Source organism: Dendrobates tinctorius, unplaced genomic scaffold, assembly GCF_039654945.1.
Source record: "Dendrobates tinctorius isolate UK_male_01 unplaced genomic scaffold, ASM3965494v1 ptg000125l, whole genome shotgun sequence".
Classification (NCBI taxonomy): Eukaryota; Metazoa; Chordata; class Amphibia; order Anura; family Dendrobatidae; genus Dendrobates; species Dendrobates tinctorius.
Window position 1 is genome coordinate 12,692,951 of NW_027361793.1, and position 22,695 is coordinate 12,715,645.

General features: G+C 46.8%; 1 protein-coding gene across 2 annotated transcripts in view; it reads right to left on the minus strand.

The window, feature by feature from the left end:
• The window catches only part of INO80D (INO80 complex subunit D), a 205,483-nt gene that overhangs the window by 120,425 nt on the left and 62,363 nt on the right, over window positions 1-22,695 (minus strand). For both annotated transcript variants that reach the window (XM_073541880.1, XM_073541879.1), the window contains one exon: window positions 11,070-11,812. In XM_073541880.1, coding sequence (XP_073397981.1) covers window positions 11,070-11,812 — 743 coding nt within the window. The remainder of the gene's footprint in view (window positions 1-11,069; window positions 11,813-22,695) is intronic.

Consider the following 22,695-nt stretch of genomic DNA (forward strand, 5'->3'; position numbering starts at 1 on the left):
ACTCTGGAACGCTTCCATGGATCCCGGTGATTCTGACACTGTTTTCTCGTGACATATTGTACTCCATGTTAGTGGTAAAATTTCATTCAAATAACTTGCGTTTATTTGTGAGAAAACGGAAATTTGGCGAAAATTTTGAAAATTTCGCAATTTTCCAACTTTGAATTTTTATGCCCTTAAATCACAGAGATATGGCACACAAAAAACTTGATAACTAACATTTCCCACGTTTACTTTACATCAGCACAATTTTGGAACCAAAATTTTTTTTTGTTAGGAAGTTATAAGGGTTAAAAGTTGACCAGCGATTTCTCATTTTTACAACACCATTTTATTTTTACGGACCACATCACATTTGAAGCCACTTTGAGAGGTCTATATGATAGAAAATACCCAAAAGTGACACCATTCTAAAAACTGCACCCCTTAAGGTGCTCAAAACCACATTCAAGAAGTTTATTAACCCTTTAGGTGCGTCACAGGAATTTTTTTGAATATTTAAAAAAAATGAACATCTAACTTTTTTTCACAAAAAAAATACTTCAGGTTCAATTTTTTTTATTTTACCAAGGGTAACAGGAGAAATTGGACTGCAAAAGTTATTGTGCAATTTGTCCTGAGTACGCTGATACCTGATATGTGGGGAGGAACGACTGTTTCGGCGCATGGCAGAGCTCAGAATGGAAGGAGCGCCGTTTGACTTTTTCAATGCAAAATTGTCTGGAATTCAGATCGGACGCCATGTCACGTTTGGAGAGTCCCTGATGTACCTAAACAGTGGAAACCCCCTACAAGTGACCCCATTTTGGAAACTAGACCCCCCAAGGAACTTATCTAGATATGTGGTGAGAACTTTGAAACCACAAGGGCTTTACAGAAGTTTATAACGTACAGCAGTACAATTAAAAAATCATATTTTTTCCACAAAAATGATCTTTTCACCCCAATTTTTATTTTCCCAAGGGTAACAAGACCATAAAAGTTATTGTGCAATTTGTCCTGAGTACGCCGATACCCCACATGTGGGGGTAAACCACTATTTGGGCGCATGGCAGAGCTCGGAAGGGAAGCAGCGCCATTTGACGTTTTTGGCTGGAATTGAGATCGGACATCATGTCGCGATTGGAAAACCACTGATGTACCAAAACAGTGGAAACCCCCCACAAATGACACCATTTTGGAAACTAGACCCCCTAAGGAACTTATCTAGATGTGAGGTGAGCACTTTGAACCCCCAAGGGCTTCACAGAAGTTTATAATGCCAGGGCATGAAAATAAAAAAATCGTATTTTTTCCCACAAACATGATCAATTAGTCTGCAATTTTTTTATTTTCCCAAGGGTAACAGGAGAAATTGAACCCCAAAAGTTGTTGTCCAATTTGTTCTGAGTACGCTGACGCCCCATATGTGGGAGAAAACTACTGTATGGACACACGTCGGGGCTCGGAAGGGAAGTAGTGACGTTTTGGAATGCAGACTTTGAGGGAATGTTCTGCGGGTGTCATGTTGCTTTTAGAGAGCCCCTAATGTACCTAAACAGTGGAAACCCCCCCCACAAATGACCCCATTTTGGAAACGAGACCCCCTAAGGAACTTATCTAGATGTGTGGTGAGCACTTTGAACCCCCAAGGGCTTCACAGAAGTTTATAATGCCCGGGCATGAAAATAATAATAATCTTTATTTTTAATAATCTTTATTTTTATATAGCGCTAACATATTCCGCAGCGCTTTACACAGTTTGCACACATTTTTTCATCACTGTCCCCGATGGGGCTCACAATCTATATTCCCTATCAGTATGTCTTTGGAGTGTGGGAGGAAACCGGAGTGCCCGGAGGAAACCCACGCAAACACGGGGAGAACATACAAACTCCTTGCAGATGTTGTCCTTGGTGGGATTCGAACCCAGGACTCCAGCGCTGCAAGGCTGCAGAACTAACCACTGAGCCACCGTGCTGCCCAAAATAAAAAAAATCGTATTTTTTCCACAAACATGACCAATTAGTCCCCAATTTTTTCATTTTCCCAAGGGTAACAGGAGAAATTGGACCCCAAAAGTTGTTGTCCAATTTGTCATGAGTACTCTGACACCCCATATGTGGGTGAAAACTACTGTATGGACACACGTCGGGGCTCGGAAGGGAAGCAGTGAGGTTTTTGAATGCAGACTTCGATGGAATGGTCTGCGGGTGTCATGTGCATTTGGAGAGCCCCTGATGTACCTAAACTATTGAAACTCCCCACAAGTGACCCATTTTGGACACTAGATCCCCCACAGAACTTATCTAGATGTGTGGTGAGCACTTTGAACCCCCAAGTGCTTCACAGAAGTTTATAACGCTCGGACGTGAAAATAAAAAAATCATTTTTTTCCACAAAAATGATATTTTTGCCACCAATTTTTTATTTCCCTAAGGGTAACAGGAGAAATTGGACCCTAAAAATTGTTTTGCAATTTGTCCTGAGTAGGCTGATACCCTACATGTGGGGGTAAAACACTGTTTGGGTGCATGTCAGAGCTTGGAAGGGAAGGAGCACCATTTGACTTTTTCAACGCAGAATTGGCTGGAATTGAAATCAGACGCCATGTTGCATTTGGAGAGCCCCTGATGTGCCCAAACAGTGGAAACCCCCAATTCTAACTCCAACCCGAACCCCAACACACCCCTAACCCTAATCTCAGCCCTAGCCCTAACCCTAGCCCTAACCCTAATGGAAAAATGGAAATAAATACATTTTTTTTATTATTTTATTTTTCCCTAACTAAGGGGGTGATAACAGGGGTTTGATTTACTATTTATGGCAGTTTTTATGCTTGGCGGCTGTCGCACGCTAAGGCTATGTGCACACGTAGCGTTTTAAAACGCTCACTAAAAACCGGACTCCTTCCCAGAAATTGCGCGTTTTTTTCCGCGCGATTTCACAGCGATTTTACCGCGATTATGATCACGATTTTGCCGCGATTTTCGCGTGCGATATTCAAGCACTTTCCAAGCGATTTGAAGCATCGCTTGGAATGTGATTGACAGGTTGGTCACACTCGTCAAACATAGTGTTTGACAAGTGTGACCAGGTTTTTACTATTGAGGCAGCCTATGCGGCATCAATAGTAAAAGATAGGATGTTAAAATGCTAAAAAAAAAAATAAAAAAATCAGGGTATGTTTACCTTCCGGCGTCCCGCGCTACATTCCCGGGCCTCAGCGTTCCCAGTAATGCCTTGCGAGACCTGTGATGAGGTAGTCTCGCGTTGCCATAGCGATCTCGCGAGACCGCTAGAGTCACGCGAGACTACGTCATCACAGGACCTTGCCGCAAGTCATTACTGGGAACGCTTAGGCCGGGAATGCATTGCGGGACGCCGGAAGGTAAATATACCCCGATTTTTTATTTTTTATTCTTTTTTTACAGGGGTATGGTACCCAGGGCCTGGAGGACAGTCTCCTCTCCTCCACACCGTGGGTACCAACCGCACATGAGACGCTTAACTTCCCGCATGGTGGGCATAGCCACATGCGGGAAGTAAGCGATTCTCATGCATTCCTATGGGTGCGGAATCGCGGCAATTCTTTGCGATTCCGCACAAAGAATGAGCATGCTGCGATTTTTTCCGCGATGCGATTCCGCCACGGAAAAAAGCGCAGCATTAGCACGGCATATGCGGAATGCCATAGGAATGCATGGGGGGCGTTCTGTACACGATTTTTAAGCGTTTTCGCGCCGAAAATCGCGGCAAAAACGCTTAAAAATCGCTACGTGTGCACACAGCCTAAAAGACGCTTTTTATTGTAAAAATAGTTTTTGCATCACCACATATTGAGAGCTATAATTTTTCTGTATTTTGACCCACTGAGTCATGCGAGGTCTTATTTTTTGCGGACGATTTGACGTTTTTATTGGTACCATTTTCGGGCATGTGACATTTTTTGATCACTTTTTATTCCGATTTTTGGGACGCAGAATGAACAAAAACCAGCGTTTCATGAATTTCTTTTGGGGGGGTGCGTTTACACCGTTCCACGTGCGGTAAAATTGATAAAGCGGTTTTATTTTTCGGGTCAGTACGGTTACAGCGATACCTCATTTAGGTCTTTTATGTTTTGTCGGTTTTATGCAATGAAAACTATTTTATATAAAAAATAATTTTTGCATCGCTTTATTCTGCAAGCTATAACTTTTTTATTTTTTCGCTGATCATGCTGTGTGGCAGCTCGTTTTTTGCGGGACCAGATGACGTTTTCAGCGGTACCATGGATATTTATATGCGTCTTTTTGATCGCGCGTTATTGCACTTTTTGTTCGGCGGTATGATAATAAATCTTTATTTTTTGCTTCGTTTTTTATTTTTATTTTTTAAGGGGTTCGCTAAAGGGGTTAACTAATGGGACAGTTTTATAGGGCGGGTCGTTACGGACGCGGCGATACCTAATATGTGTACTTTTATTGTTTTTTGTTTTTTTTTTTCAAAAAATGGATTTGGGGGAATATTTTTTTTTTTTTGTAATTTATTTGGCGATTTTTTTTAAATTGTTTTAACACTTTTTTTTTAACTTTATTAAATAGTCCCAGGTGGGACATCACTGTTCTGTGACAGATCGCTGATCTGTCACATCACAGATCACTGTGACAGATCAGCGATCTGTCACAGGCAGTGCAGAAGGCTTCCTCATGCCTGCGCTTTGCAGGCACTGAGGAAGCCAGCTTCCTGCAGGCCCCCGAAGGCCCCCGTCGCCATCTTGGATTCGGGGGCCTGCAGGAAAGGAGCCCCCCGCAGCAGCGCTGCACATTGCGCTGCTGTGGGGGGCTCAGGGAAGCACGGAGGGAGCCCCCTCCCTGCCGATGCTACCCTTTAACCACCGGTACACCGCGATCGTTTGATCGCGGTGTGCAAGGGGTTAACATGTCGGGGGCGGTCCGTGACCACCCCTGACACATTGTGCCGGGTGTCAGCTGTGATAATCAGCTGACACCCGGCCGCGATCAGCGGCGCTCACCACGTGGGCGCCGCTGATCGCGGTAGACGTACTATCCCGTCCATGGGCATAGGGGCCCGGGTCCCATGGACGGGATAGTACGTCTGATGTCAGGAAGGGGTTAAAAAATTGTTAGAAATAAAAATATATAAAAAAAGTTTAAACTACGCCACATTCACCCCATTCAAAATATAAAAAAAATACACATTTGGTATCGCCGTGTTCAGAATCAGCCGATCTATCAATATATTACTGGAACCATGGTCTGTGGTCTGAAGACAGCAAGATAAACTTATTCGGTTCATATAGTGTCAAGCATGTGTGGCAGTAACCAGGTGAGGAGTACAAAGACAAGAATGTCTTGCCTACAGTCAAGCATGGTGGAGGGAGTGTTATTGTTTGGGGCTTCATGAGTGCTACCAGCTGTGGGGAGCTACAGTTCGTTGAGGGAACCATAAATGCCAACATGTACTGTGACATACTGAAGTAGCGCATGATCATTTCTCTTCAGAAACTGGGTCGCAGGGCAGTATTCCAACATAACGACCCCAAACACACCTTTAAGATGACCACTGCCTTGCTAAAGAAACTGAGGGTAAAGATGTTGTACTGGTCAAGCATGTCTCCAGATCTAAACCCTATTCAACATCTGTGGGGTATCTGAAAACGGAGGTGGAGGAGCGCAAAGTCTCTTACATCCATCAGCTTTGTGATGTCGTCATGGAGGAGGGAAGAGGATTCCAGAGGCAACCTTTGAAGCTCTAGTGAATGCAATGCCCAAAAGAGTAAAGGCAGTGCTGAAAAATAATGGTGGCCACACAAAATATTGACACTTTGGGCACATCTTGGCCATTTCCACTAAGGGTGGAACTTCCTTTTGTTGCCAGTAGTTTAGACATTAATAGCTGTGTGGAGTTATTTAGAGAGCACACCAAATTTACACTGTTAGGGCTCACTCCCACTTGCAATCCATTCAAACAAGAGCAATTCGATAAAAATAAATAAAAAAATCGAATTCAACTGGCCCCAATGTTTCCCTATAGTGCAGCTCACATGTGATCATTTTCTCATGCCAATCCAGCATGCGAAAACAATTGCAGCATTCTCAGAATGCACCCAAGAATTGAATTGCACACACCCATATAAGAGTCTATATTCCCGCCAACACAGACAGCAGAGGAGATGGAGAAAGGACTTCCTCAGTCTCCTCGGCAGCTGCACTCTGATTCTCTCATGTGAGAGGATGGGAGTACAGAGCACTGACACTCGATCACGCTCACCGCAGCTGAGGGTCACTAGCAGATCGCATCTGATGCTCTCACATGAGAGAATCATCAGATGCCATACACTAATGAGTCCCCGGCCTTCTACCATCTGTACACTGATTACTTTACATTGTATCCAAGTGTCAGATATTCAGTGTTGTCCTATGAAAAGACACAATGCAATATTAACAGAAATGTGAGGGGTGTAGTCACTATTGTGAGATACTGTATAAACGGTTTTATGTATGGCTGCTGTCACACACACAAAAAAATATATATATTTTTTTTAGAAAACCGCTGCTGCGGGCATGATCTAACAGGCCTCTGTAGCTGACGGCCCGGGGGGGGTCATCATGTGACACCAAGTTGCCATGACTACCATTGGGCCCTCGTGAAGTACAATTATGTCAGAAGTTGTGAAAAAAAATCGTATTGGCGTTCTGCATCAGTATTTGGTCTGTATGGTTGATATTACCATCACTACCATCAGTGTTTTCCATGGTCGGATAAAGAAATAAATGACAAAGCTTCTCCTATACTTTCAATGTTATATAAAGACAGCACACTGACTGTACACTGATGCCACCCGTGTGCTGCATGCGTTCTTCATGGCCCTGGTCATTTGTGCTGTTAGGAAAAAACAGAACCAAAGATTATATAGTTGGTACGTTATATCTGTGAAAAACAAAAAAAATGGATACAAAACATACGTGACACTCGGAGTGTGAATGAGGCCTTAGGTGAATGTGAACAGACGCCAAGAAGAAGCCCAAGCAGTTTCCACAGAATTAACACAAAGCAATGGAAAGCAACCACAAGATGGCGCCAGCTCCCAGGAAAGCAAAAATGTGGAGGGAAAAGTGTAAGAAGTGTTCTGCTGCTCAGTCACATAACAGTGTAATAACAGGCAGGAGCTAATAATGGGGGTCTCCATTACCCCAAGAATGAGAGGAGGATATAAGAAGTGTTCTGCTGCTCAGTCACATAACAGTGTAATAACAGGCAGGAGCTAATAATGGGGGTCTCCATTATCCCAAGAATGAGAGGAGGATATAAGAAGTGTTCTGCTGCTCAGTCACATAACAGTGTCATAACAGGCAGGAGCTTATAATGGGGGTCTCCATTATCCCAAGAATGAGAGGAGGATATAAGAAGTGTTCAGCTGCTCAGTCACATAACAGTGTCATAACAGGCAGGAGCTTATAAAGGGGGTCTCCATTACCCCAAGAATGAGAGGAGGATATAAGAAGTGTTCAGCTGCTCAGTCACATAACAGTGTCATAACAGGCAGGAGCTTATAAAGGGGGTCTCCATTACCCCAAGAATGAGAGGAGGATACAATAAGTGTTCTGCTGCTCAGTCACATAACAGTGTCATAACAGGCAGGAGCTTATAATGGGGGTCTCCATTATCCCAAGAATGAGAGGAGGATATAAGAAGTGTTCAGCTGCTCAGTCACATAACAGTGTCATAACAGGCAGGAGCTTATAAAGGGGGTCTCCATTACCCCAAGAATGAGAGGAGGATACAATAAGTGTTCTGCTGCTCAGTCACATAACAGTGTCATAACAGGCAGGAGCTTATAATGGGGGTCTCCATTATCCCAAGAATGAGAGGAGGATATAAGAAGTGTTCAGCTGCTCAGTCACATAACAGTGTCATAACAGGCAGGAGCTTATAAAGGGGGTCTCCATTACCCCAAGAATGAGAGGAGGATACAATAAGTGTTCTGCTGCTCAGTCACATAACAGTGTCATAACAGGCAGGAGCTTATAATGGGGGTCTCCATTATTCCAAGAATGAGAGGAGGATATAAGAACTGTTCTGCTGCTCAGTCACATAACAGTGTAATAACAGGCAGGAGCTTATAATGGGGGTCTCCATTACCCCAAGAATGAGAGGAGGATACAATAAGTGTTCTGCTGCTCAGTTACATAACGGTGTAATAACAGGCAGGAGCTTATAATGAGGGTCTCCATTACCCCAAGAATGAGAGGAGGATATAAGAAGTGTTCTGCTGCTCAGTTACATAACGGTGTAATAACAGGCAGGAGCTTATGTGATGGTGTGATATGCTATGTGGATGTCATTTTTTGTATATTCCTATTTTTCTATTTCAGTTATTTTCATAGTGTTTTTCTTATTACATTGTAAGTCTACAGCCTCACTGTATCTGTCTCTTGATGACCCCCTGTAGTGCATTAATCCCTAAGGCCCTTTGTTCTCCTCTGGAAGGCCTGGAAACCGCCCCAACTTGTTTGACTACCCCTGGACAAGGAAGGGGGTGGAGAGAGAACAGGAACTGGGCAAGTCAGTTCCGGTGTGGACAGGATCGTGTAAAGACTGCGTTTCAGAGAGAAGGACCCATTTTTATCGTCTGGTGCTAGAGTTTTGGAATCTCGTTTCCCTGGACATTTTATCCTGTTACTGGACTGCATTCTTATTCTGGAATATCTTATCCTTTGTGTGGTGGACTGAATATGGACCTTTTCGTATTTTTGCCTGAATAAAGGTCTTGGAATTGTTCACTCTTCACTTGCTCTGTTGATTATGTGATACCAGAGAAGGACCCCGAGACAGCTTATAATGGGGGTCTCCATTATCTCAAGAATGAGAGGAGGATATAAGAAGTGTTCTGCTGCTCAGTCACATAACGGTGTAATAACAGGCAGGAGCTTATAATGGGGGGTCTCCATTAGCCCAAGAATGAGAGGAGGATATAAGAAGTGTTCTGCTTCTCAGTCACATACAGTTGTGGCCAAAAGTATTGACACCCCTGCAATTTTGTCAGATAATACTCCGTTTCTTCCTGAAAATGATTGCAATCACAAATTCTTTGGTATTATCTTCATTTAATTTGTCTTAAATGAAAAAACACAAAAAGAATTGTCCTAAAGCCAAATTGGATATATTTCCACCCCAAACATAAAAAAGAGGGTGGACAAAAGTATTGGCACTGCTCGAAAAATCATGTGATGCTTCTCTAATTTGTGTAATTAAATATATATATATATATATATATATATATATATATATATATATATATATATATATATATATATATATATATAAAGCTGAGTGTAGAGCCACGCCCACTCCGCATAGCCATATTCACTATAATATCCCACATCATCCTGTCAGCCAGAGCTACCGGACAACAACCCCTATTATCCCACATCGTCCCATCAGCCAGAGCCACCGGACTAGTACCCCTAATATTCCACATCATCCCGTCAGCCAGAGCCACCGGACTACTACCTCTAATATCCCACATCGTCCCATCAGCCAGAGCCACCGGACTACTATTCCTAATATCCCACATCGTCCCGTCAGCCAGAGCCACCTGCCCTAACTTCCATACAGGAAATCCTGGAGGTCAATACCAGGCATCTGAAGGCAATTGCCCTGACTTCCATACCGGGGATCCCTTTAAGAGAGCCTGGAATCAGAACCAGAACGCTGAGTGGAATTGCCCTAACTTCCATACCGGGGATCCCTTTAAGAGAGGTCTGGCGTCAGAAGCAGAGTGCTTAGTGAAACGGTCCTAACTTCCATACCGGGGATCCCTTTAATAGAAGCCTGGGGTGAGAATCAGAGCACTGAGGGATTTACCATAACTTCCATACCGGAGATCCCTTTAAGAGAGGCCTGGGGTCAGTACCAAAGCACAGAGTGGATTTGCCCTAAATTCCATACCAATGATCCCTTTAAGAGAAACTGGGGTCAGAACCACAGAGCTGAGTGGAACAGTCCTATCTTCCATACCGGAGATCCCTTTAACAGAGGCCTGGGGTCAAAACCAAAGCGCTGGATGGATTTGCTCTGACTTGCATACCAATGATCCCTTTAAGAAGGAAGATGTGCCTATATGATGGAGGATGTGTGATTGTATATGGGCATAGGAGGGGGGGATTTATTTCTGTCATGCGCTCTCTGCTCCTTTCAGGGGGGCAGACAATGACTGGGAGCTTATGTTCCCAGGGATGCTAGATTTCTCCCACCATGTCAGTGTCTGCTGAGGTGTTGTCAAGTGGGAAAACTTGCTCATAGCAACCAATCACAGCTCAGCTTCTTTTAACTAGCTCTGGTGAAATGAGAGATGCTTAGTGATTGGTTGCAAGGAAAACTGTTGCTCATAGCAACCAATCATAGCTCAGCTTCTTTTGAACAGCTCTGTTGAAATTAAAGATGCTTTGTGATTGGTTGGTGATACACACACACCCCCTCAGTTTTATATATAGAGATTGACCGGACTTTTAACAAACGCAGAGATGCAAATATTGATGGTCTATCCTTAAAATAAGCCATGAATTTCAGATGGGTGAGGATCCAGATCCCGCCACTTTCAAGGATCAGCTGATTGAAGGGATTGTGGACATTCAGTGAGCTACACATCCCCTTAATAGTTTCCCCACAAACAGCGCAGTGCATCTTGTAGTGGCTGTGCCTGGTACTGCAGTCCAGTACCATATAAGTGAGCTGCAGTACCAGGCACAGCCACTACAAAACAAAGGCGCTATGCACAACAAACCATGAAATGAAGGAAGATCTTGGTCCCTTCCATCACCTTATTAATGGGAGTGAGTTGGTGACGGGGACAGCAGTCTGATATTGATGACCTAATCCAAGGATAGGCCATCAATATTAGCGTCCTATGAGATGCTCTATCCTACATCTCTCACTTCATTCTTCTAATCAATATTTCCATCAGGAGTTATTTAAATGTTTAATGTTCACTGATATTAGAGGAGGACATTGACTGGTCTATAGAAGAATTAGAAATTGCCCATTTACAGAGCGTTTAAGATAAGTTGGATATATGGTCTTACCCAAATGTGGAAATAAATCCGAATCCAGTTGGCGCTTTTGCGTGCACAGTTTCATTAGTCTCTGCAGCCGGCTAACACAAGACGAGTACGTGGGTAAGGCGGAGGCTGTCACCTGAATCCTGTCTGAACGTGACGGATCTGCGGAGGGCGGAGGGGCAGGGAGTGGTCTTTTATTAGACAGAGTCTTTATTTGTGCTAATGTGTGCGCTATGGGCGACGCTCCCTGTACTGGTAAGCTGGTGTTCTGAGGCTGAGGCGACGTACAAGCCAGGCTCGGCGATAACCCGGTGGACTTCAGTGATGTCGGTGCCGGCTGCACCAGCATCTGCTGCTCTTGGAGAGACAGAGGTTGCAGCTGAGAAGGTGCAGGTTGAGGGCTAAAGTGCTCTTGATGAACTTTTATAATCTCTGTCTCTTTTTGCCGCTGCCGGTTCTGGGCCAACTTGCTTTGAAGTTTCTTTTTAATGCATGCGCCTTTCTTAACCTCTTCATCCTCCTCTTCAAGCGTGAAGGAGTCATCCAAGTCCGTTTCCAAGTAGTGGAGAGGAAGCCTGGCTCCAGGAGGGGATAGCGTCATACCATCCAGTCCATTGGGCATCTTCAAGGCCAAGGTGGGCACTGTTAAGCTGAAGGCCACAGTTTCCATTTGATGCCTAGGCTTTATGTCCTCCAGCGCATCATTCTTTTTCTTCCTTTCCTTTTTGGGGATAAACCCCAGTACCTGCAGGTGACTGTTGCAGTACCTTGCAAAAAGACAAAGACATTTATTAGTCTGAGACAAAAAATTAAAAATCAGGACTTAACTGGCGTTTAGATATTAAGATTTTGTGGTCTAATTGGAGAATCAGGTCATAAATAGAAGATTTTGACTGCGCTCGGAAATTGAAAGTGCATGTCTAAAAACATGGATTTTTGTGATACTCACCGTAAAATCCTTTTCTCCGAGACACTCATTGGGGGACACAGGACTGTAGTGTATGCTACTGCCGCCAAGAGGCTGACACTAAGTGAATGAAAAAAAAAGGTTATCTCCTCCTCCACAGTATACACCCTCGCCCTGATTGCCAGCGAGACCAGTTCGGTGTAAAAGCAATAGGAGATCAGTTCAAAACAGACAAAAATCAGCCTTAATGCAGGAAACAACATGTCTAGAAAACCCACCTACTATCATAAATACATATTTAAAAAAAAAAAAAAAAGGAGCCAATTGGCTAACAGGATGGGTGCTGTGTCCCACAATGAGTGTCTCGGAGAAAAGGATTTTATGGTGAGTATCACAAAAATCCATGTTTCTTCTTCGCCTCATTAGGGGACACAAGTCTGTGGGACGTCCTAAAGCAGTCCCTGGGCGGGAAACCGACTCACCGGTACAGGCCATAAACACCTACTGTCTATAGGTGCGCTACCGCTGCCTGGAGAATCCTTCTACTCAAACTTGCATCTGCTGAAGTATGAGTATGGATATCGTAATGTTTGGAGAACATGTGTAGGCTGGACCAGGTTGCCGCTTGCAAACCCGTTCTGCCGATGCATGGTGCCAAAGCATCCAAGAGGCGCCCACTGCCCGAATGGAGTGCGCCCTGATCCCCACTGGGACCGGTGTGTCTCTGATGCGGTAAGACTCCTGAATCATTAAGCGAATCCACCTGGTTATGGTCGACCTTGAGGCAGCGAGTCCCTTCCTGCGACCCTTGGGAAGCACGAACAGCGTGTCTTTTCTGACAGAAGGACGCCGTCCGTGACACATACCTCCTGAGAGCACTCACTAGATCCAACGTATGACGAGCCTTTTCCACACGGTGTACCGGAGCTGGGCAAAATGAGGGCAAGACAATGTTCTCATTAATGTGGAATGAAGAAAATGACCCTAGGTAAAAATGAAGGAGCTGGTCTGAGCACCACCTCATGGAAAATCAAAAACGGGGCTCGACAGGACAGAGCCGCCAGTACTGAAACCCATCTGATTGAGGTTACTGCCACCAGGAACGCCATCTTCCAGGAAAGGCATGTTAGCGAGACGTCCTGTAGTGGTTCAAATGGAGACTCCTGCAGAACACCTAGAACCAGGTTAAGGTCCCAAGTGTCTAGGGGGGGGTTTCATAAGGTGGCACCACATGAGAAAACCGCCTGGGAGAAGGTTTTTACCTGCAAATTGTTAGCGATCTTACGTTGAAAAAGGACGGACAAGGCTGATATCTGCCTTTTAAGGGAGCTAGGTGCTAGAACAGAGTCCAGGCTGGTTTGGAGAAACGCTAAAATGTTAGGGATAGAGAAATGAAACAGGGGATGACCGCGTTCTCTGCACCAGGCAAAGAAACCTTCCAAGTATGGTTGTAAATATGTGCTGAGGCGGGCTTCCGGGCGCTAATCATTGTAGTGACCACCTTCTGGCAGAACCCGGCTTGGGTTAGGATTCATGATTCAATGGCCAAGCCGTTAAACACAGGGTCCCTGAGTTCTGGTGGCAGATCGGGCCCGGAGAAGACAGGTCTGGGCACTCCGGTAGCCGCCAGGTGACGTCGGTGAGAAGCTGTACTAGATCTGCTTACCATGCCCGACGAGGCCGATCTGGGGTAACCAGAATTACTGGGACCCCCCCTCTGGCTTGACCTTCCTGATGACCTTCGGAAGAAATGACAGCGGGGGAAACAGGTATGGGAGGCGAAAACTGGTTCCATGGCAGAACCAACGCGTCCACGACCAATGCCTGTGGATCCTGGCATCGAGCGACAGACGTGGGCACCTTGGCGTTCAACCTGGAGGCCATCTGGTCCACATCTGGAGTTCCCCAGCGTTGGCAAATCTGAAGGGAAAACCTCGGGGTGGAGTGACCATTCCCCGGACGCATGACCCTGCCAACTGAGGAAGTCTGTCGCCCAGTTCTCTACGCCCGGAATGTGGACTGCTGATAACACGGAGAGGTCTCTTTCGGCCCAGCAAAGGATATGCTTTATCTCAAGCATGGCCATCTTGCTGCAGGTGCCCCCCTGATGGTTTATGTATGCCACGGTCGTGGCATTGTCTGACTGAATCCGGACAGGACGGCCTGCTAGAAGATGAGGAAAAGAGCTGCAGAGCCAGCCAGATCGCCCATATCTCTGGAAGGTTGATCGGGAGGTGTGATTCCGAGGAGAGCAACATCCCTGGGCTGTGTGATGGCTAAACACCGCTCCCCAGCCGAGAAGACTGGCGTCAGATGTGACCACCAGCCAATGGTCAGGGGCACCTTGTCCACCATCTGAGAGTCCGTTTGACCTGCGCGGACAGCCTGCACCGGTGGTCGAGAGAGAATGGGTTCCTGTCCCAAGCCGCCAAGAGGGCGTGCTGCAGGGGACGAAGATGAAGTTGGGCAAACAGAACTACCTCTATTGCTGCCACCATTCTCCCCAAAACCTTCATGCAAAACCGGATGGTACGCGAGACTGGCTGGCGAAGTGCCCAGACCCCCTGGGGGAGGGCTAGGGCCTTGTCCCGAGGGAGAATCACCAACCCCCGGGAGGTGTCGAAGATCATCCCCAAAGAGGCAATTTCTGAGCTGGAACCAGGGGATGACCTTTTCAACTTCACCAGCCACCCTAGTCGGCGAAGAGTATACAGCGTGATGTTGACGTTTTCCTTGCAAGCCCGAAAAGACGGGCCCTTGACCAGGAGGTCGTCCAGATATGGCAAGACGACTATGCCCCGGTAATGTAGAATGGAAATGGCCGCTGCCATGACCTTTGTGAATACTCTGGGGGCGCTGGCTAGGTCGAAGGGTAAGGCTGTGAACTAGCAATGTAGGTTGCTGATGGTGAATCTCAGGAACCTTTGATGCAACGGAAAGATGGGGATGTGAAGGTAGGCGTCTTGGACGTCGATAGAGGCCAAACATTCCTCCCTTTCCCATGGCAGATAAGACAGAGCGGAGAGGCTCCAACCGGAAGTGCCTGACCCTGACTAATTTGTTCAGCAGTTTCAGGTCCAGAATGGGCCTTACAGATCCGGCTTTCTTGGGGACAACAAACCGGTTGGAAAAGAAACCCTGAAATTTCTCGTTTTCTGGTACGGGGATGATAACTGCGCCAGAGAGTTTTGGCGGCCTCGAACAGGGCGCGTGCACAGGCTTCCAATCTGGGAGGGCGAGAGAGAAAAAAAATCGTCCTGGGGGGCTGATAAATTTGATCTTGCACCCCGAGGACACCAGCTCTCTTACCCATGCGTCATGAACGATGGTGAGCCAGACGTGGCGAAGCCAGAGAAGGTGACCGCCTACGCTGCTGGTGTCGACCGGAGAATGCCTCCAGTCATATGGCTGAAAAATCTGTGGGACCTAGATCCCCTCGATTTTGGCTGGTGAGATCGTATCTTTCCCAACGGGTTGGTCCTGTATGAGACCTGACGATCTCTGTCCTGATTAGGCCGACCTGCAACAGCGGTGTTGGCCTCCGTGGCCCACCCAGGGTTGCGAAAGGAACGAAACAGTGCCTGAAGCTGGTGACGGAATGGCTGCTTCACCCTTTGCTAAGGGAGAAAGTTGCTTTTCCCCCCTTTGGTGTCGATGATAAGCTGGTCTAGCATCTCACCGAATAATCGGCTGCTCTGATAGGGCAAATAAGTTAGGGATTTCTTGGACGTTGAGTCTGCGCTCTCCATGTCCTCAACCACAGGGCTCTCCTGACGGAAATTGCATTTGCAGCAGCTAATGGTGCGTAGTTAGCCGCATCCAAAGATGTATTAATCAGATAGTCTCATGCCAGGGCGATCCAATTCGAAATTTGTGCCACTTCTGGTGACCGGTCCATGTCCTGCCGGGCTCTATTTAACGATTCTGACCAGGAAGTCATGGCTTTAGCCACCCAAGTTGCCGCAAAAGAGTGAGGGCTGGTCCTAAGGCCTCCAAAAAACGAGCGAGCCAGGCTCTCTATGAGACGGTCCGTGGGCTCCTTAATAGAAGAGCCGTTAGGTAGAGATAGTCTCAGAAGCCAAGCGTGACACGGGTGGTGTCTGCCGTACCCTGTGTCGTTGCACTATGTCCTCGAATTCCGGGTGAGCGCAAAATACCCCATGAGGCCGTTTGGCTCGTTTGAATGACACCTTGTGACCTAAGGTCAAGGTGGATTCATCGTGAATCACCAGGGTTTGGTTGATGGCTCAATGAGACTGTCAACTGTTTCCCGTTAGTCAGGTGCATCCAAAATAAGGGGTCCATCGGAATCATAATCCGAGCTTAGTTCGATATCACCCACTGGTGAGGAGAGTGAGAGGCAGAGCTCATGGATGCCGAGGCACCGGACGGGCTGGGTGACGCTGTATGGGTTCGCTTCCCCTGCATCTGCCTAGCGTGAGAGCAGCCCCTGCAGGCCAGAGGCTCCTGTGAGGAGGAGCATTCCTCCAAGATAGGGGCAGGGACAGTGGCTTGTCATTCTGGGGTCTGAAGGGACTCGATAGCTCTCGTTAGTGACGCCATAGACTACGACAGGGACAGAGCCCATTCCGGGGGGACTCTGTACACTGGGCTCGGTCGCAGAGGAGGGCTCCTGGGCACATTCCAAATCGCAGGCATCACGTAGCTGATGACTCTGTGCCTTCAGGAAAGCAGACCACAGGCGGTGCATGAGGCATATAACACAGTGTGACTGATATGTTGGACCTGCATGCTGATATGCTGCGGCCATGTATATAAGCCGAGTAGCTATCACCGAAAAAAGGGGTGATGCAAGCGGGAGAAACTGCGTGGGTGACTGGGGGGTTTAGCACTTGCCCAAGTCATGTACCCCCAAGCGTCCGGAACTGCAGCAGAAAGAAGGGGCCGCGTCTAATCTCAAAAATCGCGCCCCTGCGAGTGGGCGGGTCCGCCAGAAGTAAATACTAAACATCCAGCCGCGGCATAGCAACAGCCGAAGCCGGGGGCTAAATTTCCAGCGCCTGCCCCAGTATCTGGGGGGTGGGCCCGCCTGAAGTAGATGTGTCGATGGGGGCGGGCCTTCCGCCCGAGCCCTAGCACTGGTCGAAGCCAGGGACTAAATTTTTGGCGCCCGCCCGGAGACACGGGGGCGCGCTGAAAGCACAGGCCCAGCCCGGGGAGTAAGGATCCGGAATGCCAGACGATACAGGTGGCGGTGCGTGCGTCTGGGCGCACCTGTGGCGACCTTTTTCCTGCAGAAGCTGTGGCCAGAACATGGGACACAGCCTTAGTATGGGCCGGACTGCCATGGGGAACGTTTTACAGGAGCCCTCCTAGCCCACCCTCCTTCCGTGCTTCCTGCAGAGATCCCTGGATGAAGCGCTTCGGCTGCCAGCTTCAGGTTAGCGGGGAGGAGGGCGGCGTAATGGACAGTGCAAGCACCCTAACTCCATCTTTCCCTCCGAGGGATGAGGAGATGGACAGTCCACCACCTTCCATCACTGCAGTCTAGCATTGGTGATGCAGTGGGGGACACACGGACTGTTCCTAGGCCTCTGTACAGCCTAGGGTTTCAATACCTTAGGGTGGTCAGGGCTGAGTCCAGCATCTTGTCCCACGTTGCGGGAGAGGACACGTGGAGGCGACACTCCACGTGCTCGCCCGTTGTTGGTTTGGGGAGATTGGACCCTTTCAATAGGGTCCGTCGCCCCTGTCTCATCTTCATGGAAAAAGAAAAAATTAAAAGAGTCTGGGGAGAAAAGACCAGACGTGTGTCTCCTAGGACACCAAGCATGAACTGGTGTCGCCGGCAATCAGGGCAAGGGTGTATACTGCGGAGGAGGAGCTAACTTTTTTTTTTTTTTTTTTTCATTCACTTAGTGTCAGCCTCCTGGCGGCAGTAGCATACACCACAGTCCTGTGTCCCCCAATGATCCGAAGGAGAAATGTAATGTCACGCCAAACGAAAAAAAATAATTAGACCACTATTCACTGAGTGTGTATCGTAAATGTCAGGAAAAAGACCAAAAATAAAACTGCTCAGCAGAGTCAAGGCTTGCCAGTTTTGGGATGTAAAATGCTACACAACATACAACCGATGGAGGTGGTGGAGATTGTCATTTTCCCTGCAGTGACCACGAAAAGAAAAATGGAGGTTTCCCTGCCAGACATACAAGTTAAAGGGGCTTCCAACTACTTGGACAACCCCTTCTCAATCCCTATGTTTCCACCCAGTAAAACAGCACCACCTACACTCGCCTCCAGAGCAATCACTGTTTCAGCGGTGTTGGCACCGGCTCTCTCGGGGATCGCATGACAATGTTATGTCACGCGATCCCTGTGGCCAATCAGCGCTGGCTTCACTCTTTCCTCTTCTGGACAAATCAAGACATCTGGAGGAAGTGAGAGAGAAGTCACAGCTCTCACTTCCACAGAATGTCTACTCTGCCCATAGAAGAGAAGAGCGAAGCCAACGCTGATTGGCTGAAGGACTCGCGTGCGCAATGCTTGAGAGAGCCAGTGCCGACGTCACTCAAACAGTGACGGCACCGGAGGAGAGTGTAAAAAGTGTTATTTATCTGGGAGGGAAACATAGCGATTCAGAAGGGATTCTTCGAGTAGTGGGCAGCCGCTTTAACCCCTTTCTGACTGCTTACGGGATAGTACGTCAGCAGTCAGACTCCCCGCTTTGAGGTGGGTTCCGTCGGTGAGCCCACCTCATAGCCGCGACATGTCAGTTGTTATGAACAGCTGACATGTGCCCGCAATAGACCCGGGCGGAATCGCCATCCGCCCTCGCCTATTAACTTGTTAAATCCCGCTGTCAAGCTCTGACAGCGGGCATTTAAGTAGAGCTTCCAGCCGCTGGGTTGGAAATGAGCTCGTGATCGGGGGTCGGCGACGGGTTGCCTGACAACCAGAGGTCTTATAGAGACCTCTATGGTTGTTGCAGGCAGATCGCATTGAGCGCCGGCCACCTCAAAGCACTGCAGTAAATCTGCTACATATTGGCGATCTGCTCATCGCCCATATGTAGCAGAGCCGATCGGGTTGTGCATTCTTCAAGCCTCCTATGGAGGCTATTGAAGCATGCCAAAAGTTAAAAAAAAACCAAAAAGTTAAAATAACTCCCTTTCGCCCCAATCAAAATAAAAATATAAAAAAAAAAAACCGCACATATAAATATTCGGTATCGCCGCGTTCAGAATCGCCCGATCAATAAAAAAAAAAAAAAAAAAGCATTAACCCAATCGCTAAATGGCGTAGCGAGAAAAAAAATTAAAAATGCCAGAATTACGTTTTTTTGGTTGCCGCGACATTGCATTAACCCCTTAGCGACAGAGCCAGTTTGCAGCTTAATGACCAGGCCAATTTTTACAATTCTGACCACTGTCCCTTTATGAGGTTATAACTCTGGAATGCTTTAATGGATCCCGCTGATTCTAAGACTGTTTTTTCGTGACATATTGTACTTCATGTTAGTGGTAAAATTTCTTCGATAAGTCTTGTGTTTATTTATGAAAAAAACGGAAATATGGCGAAAATTTTGAAAATTTTGCAATTTTAAAACTTTAAATTTTTATGCCCTTAAATCAGAGAGATGTGTCACATAAATTTCTTAATAAATAACATTTCCCACATGTCTACTTTACATCAGCACAATTTTGGAAGCAAAATTTTTTTTTGTTAGGAAGTTATAAGGGTTAAAAGTTGACCAGCGATTTCTCATTTTTACAACAAAATTTACAAAACCATTTTTTTTAGGGACCACATCATATTTAAAGTCATTTTGAGGGGTGTACATGACAGAAAATACCCAAAAGTGGCACCATTCTAAACACTAGACCCCTCAAGGTGCTCAAAACCACATTCAAGAAGTTTATTAACCCTTTAAGTGCTTCACAGGAACTAAAGCAATGTGGAAGGAAAAAATTAACATTTAACTTTTTTTTTGCAAAAAATTTACTTCAGAACCAATTTTTTTTATTTTCACAAGTGTTAAAAGACAAAATCAACCACAAAATTTGTTGTACAATTTCTCCTGAATACGCCGATACCCTATATGTGGGGGTAAACCACTTTTTCAGCACACGGCAGAGCTCGTAAGGGATGGAGCGCCGTTTGACTTTTTCAACGCAGAATTGGCTGGAATTGAGATCGGATGCCATGTTGCGTTCGGAGAGCCCTTAATGTGCCTAAACAGTGGAAACCTCCAACAAGTGACCCCATTTTGGAAACTAGACCCATTAAGGAACTTATATAGATGTGTGGTGAGCACTTTGAACCCCCAAGGGCTTCACAGAAGTTTATAACGTAGAGTCGTGAAAACAAGAAATCTATTTTTTTCCATAAAAATGATCTTTTCGCCCCCAAATTTTTATTTTTTACAAAGGTAACAGGAGAAATCATACCCGCACAGTTGTTATGCGATTTGTCCTGAGTACGCCGACACCCCATATGTGGGGGGAACCACTGTTTGGGTGCATGGGAGAGCTCGGAAGGGAAGGAGTGCCATTTTGGAATGCAGACTTTGATGGAATGGTCTGCGGGCATCATGTTGCGCTTGCAGAGCCCCTGATGGGCCTAAACAATGGAAAACCCACACAAGTGACCCCATTTTGGAAATTAGACCCCCTAAGGAACTTATCTAGATGTGTGGTGAGCACTTTGAACCCCCAAGCGCTTCACAAAAGTTTATAAACGCAGAGCCGTGAAAATAAAAAGTCTTTTTTATTTCCACAAAAGTGATTTTTTAGACCCCAAAGTTGGTAAATAGTGGAAACCCCTCAATTCTTGCTCCAACCCTAACCCCAACACACCCCTAACCCTAATCCCAACCCTAATTCTAACCCTAATCCTAGTTCGCCCTAACCCTAATTCTAACCCTAGCCGTGACCCGAGCCCTAACCCTAGCCCAACCTTAATCCTAGCCTAACCCTAACCCTAGCCCAACCCTAACCCTAACCCTAATGGAAAACTAAAAAAAAAAATATTTTCTTTATTTCATTATATTGACCTATATAAGGGAGTGATAAACAGGGGGGTTATGTACTATTTTTTTTTATTATGATCACTATGATCGTTTATCATAATGATCAAAATAATTAATGGAATCTGCCAGCCGGAGCCGGCAGATTCCCGGCGGGCGTACTGCGCATGCGCCCGCCATTTTCAAGATGGCGGCGCCCATCGGAGGATGCCGGCGGGACGTGGGACCACCGGGAGGGGACGGAGGGCCACGGAGAGGTACCGGGGGGGGGATCGGGGACCCCATTTCTCTCTCCTCTGATGTGAGAGAGAAATTAAATGTAAAATCGCAGCTTTTTTTTCCGGTCGCCGGTATAGGGTTAATAACGGCGATCGCAAAAGCGGGGGTCGGTAAAAACCGACCGATTCATGTTCTCTGGGGTCTCGGCTACCCCTGGCAGCCGAGGCCCAGGAGAAAATCCGACACTGGGGGGCGCTATTCACTTAAATCACAGCGCCGTGAATTAACGGCGCTGTGGTTTTAGTTCCCTTAACTACCGCCGTTAAAAGGCGTATCTACGGTCGTTAAGGGGTTAAAATGCAATAACGGGCGATCAAAAGAACGTATCTGCACATAAATGGTATCATTAAAAACTACACCTCGGCCCGCAAAAAATAAGCCCTCACTCAACCCCAGATCACGAAAAATGAAGATGCTTACGAGTCTCGGAAAATTGCGTTGTTTTTTTTCAGCAAACTTTGGAAATTTTTTTCACCATTTAGATAAAAGAGGACATAGACATGTTTGCAGTCTATGAACTCGTAATGACCTGGAGAATCATAATGATAGGTCAGTTTTTACATTTATTGAACCTAGCAAAAAAGCCATGCAAAAAACCAGTGTGTGATTGCACTTTTTTTTTGCAATTTCACCGCACTTAGAATTTTTTTTCCGTTTTCGAGTACACGACATGCTAAAACCAATGATGTTGTTCAAAAGTACAACTTGTCCCGCAAAAAATAAGCTCTCAAATGGCAATATTGATGGAAAAATAAAAAAGTTATGGCTCTGGGAAGGAGGGGAGCGAAAAACGAAAAGTCAAAAAAAGCTCAGGTCATGAAGGGGCTAAATGTCCAACCATGTAATTGGTGACAGGCTGAGTTTGCCAAGGTAAGGCTAGTTTCACACTAGCGTTTATGAGCGCAGCGACGGCCTGCGCACGGCCGCCGCTAAGCCCCGCCCCCTGCCGCGCCTCCGCCGGTAGCTCCGCCTACCGGCGCATGACGCTGCATGCGCCCTGCGTCCCCTATCTTTATCACTGGGGGCGCAGGCCGTGCGCAATATGCGTTTGGCGGCGCATGCATCCTTTTGACGATGCGCCGACCTGCGCCAAACGCAACCTGCTGCAGTTTGGTTGCGCCGGCGCACCGTCAAAAAGGCGCATGCGCCGCCAAACGCATATTGCGCACGGCCTGCGCCCCCAGTGATAAATAAAGATAGGGGACGCAGGGCGCATGCAGCGTCATGCGCCGGTAGGCGGAGCTACCGGCGGAGGCGCGGCAGGGGGCGGGGCTTAGCGGCGGCCGTGCGCAGGCCGTCGCTGCGCTCATAAACGCTAGTGTGAAACTAGCCTAAGAGATGCACATTTATTATCAGCGCTCACGTATAAACAGAAGGTGGCAGACTCCAGCTCCAATTCTCTTATGTCATAGTAACATAGTTAGTAAGGCCGAAAAAAGACATTAGTCCATCCAGTTCAGCCTATAAAATCCCCA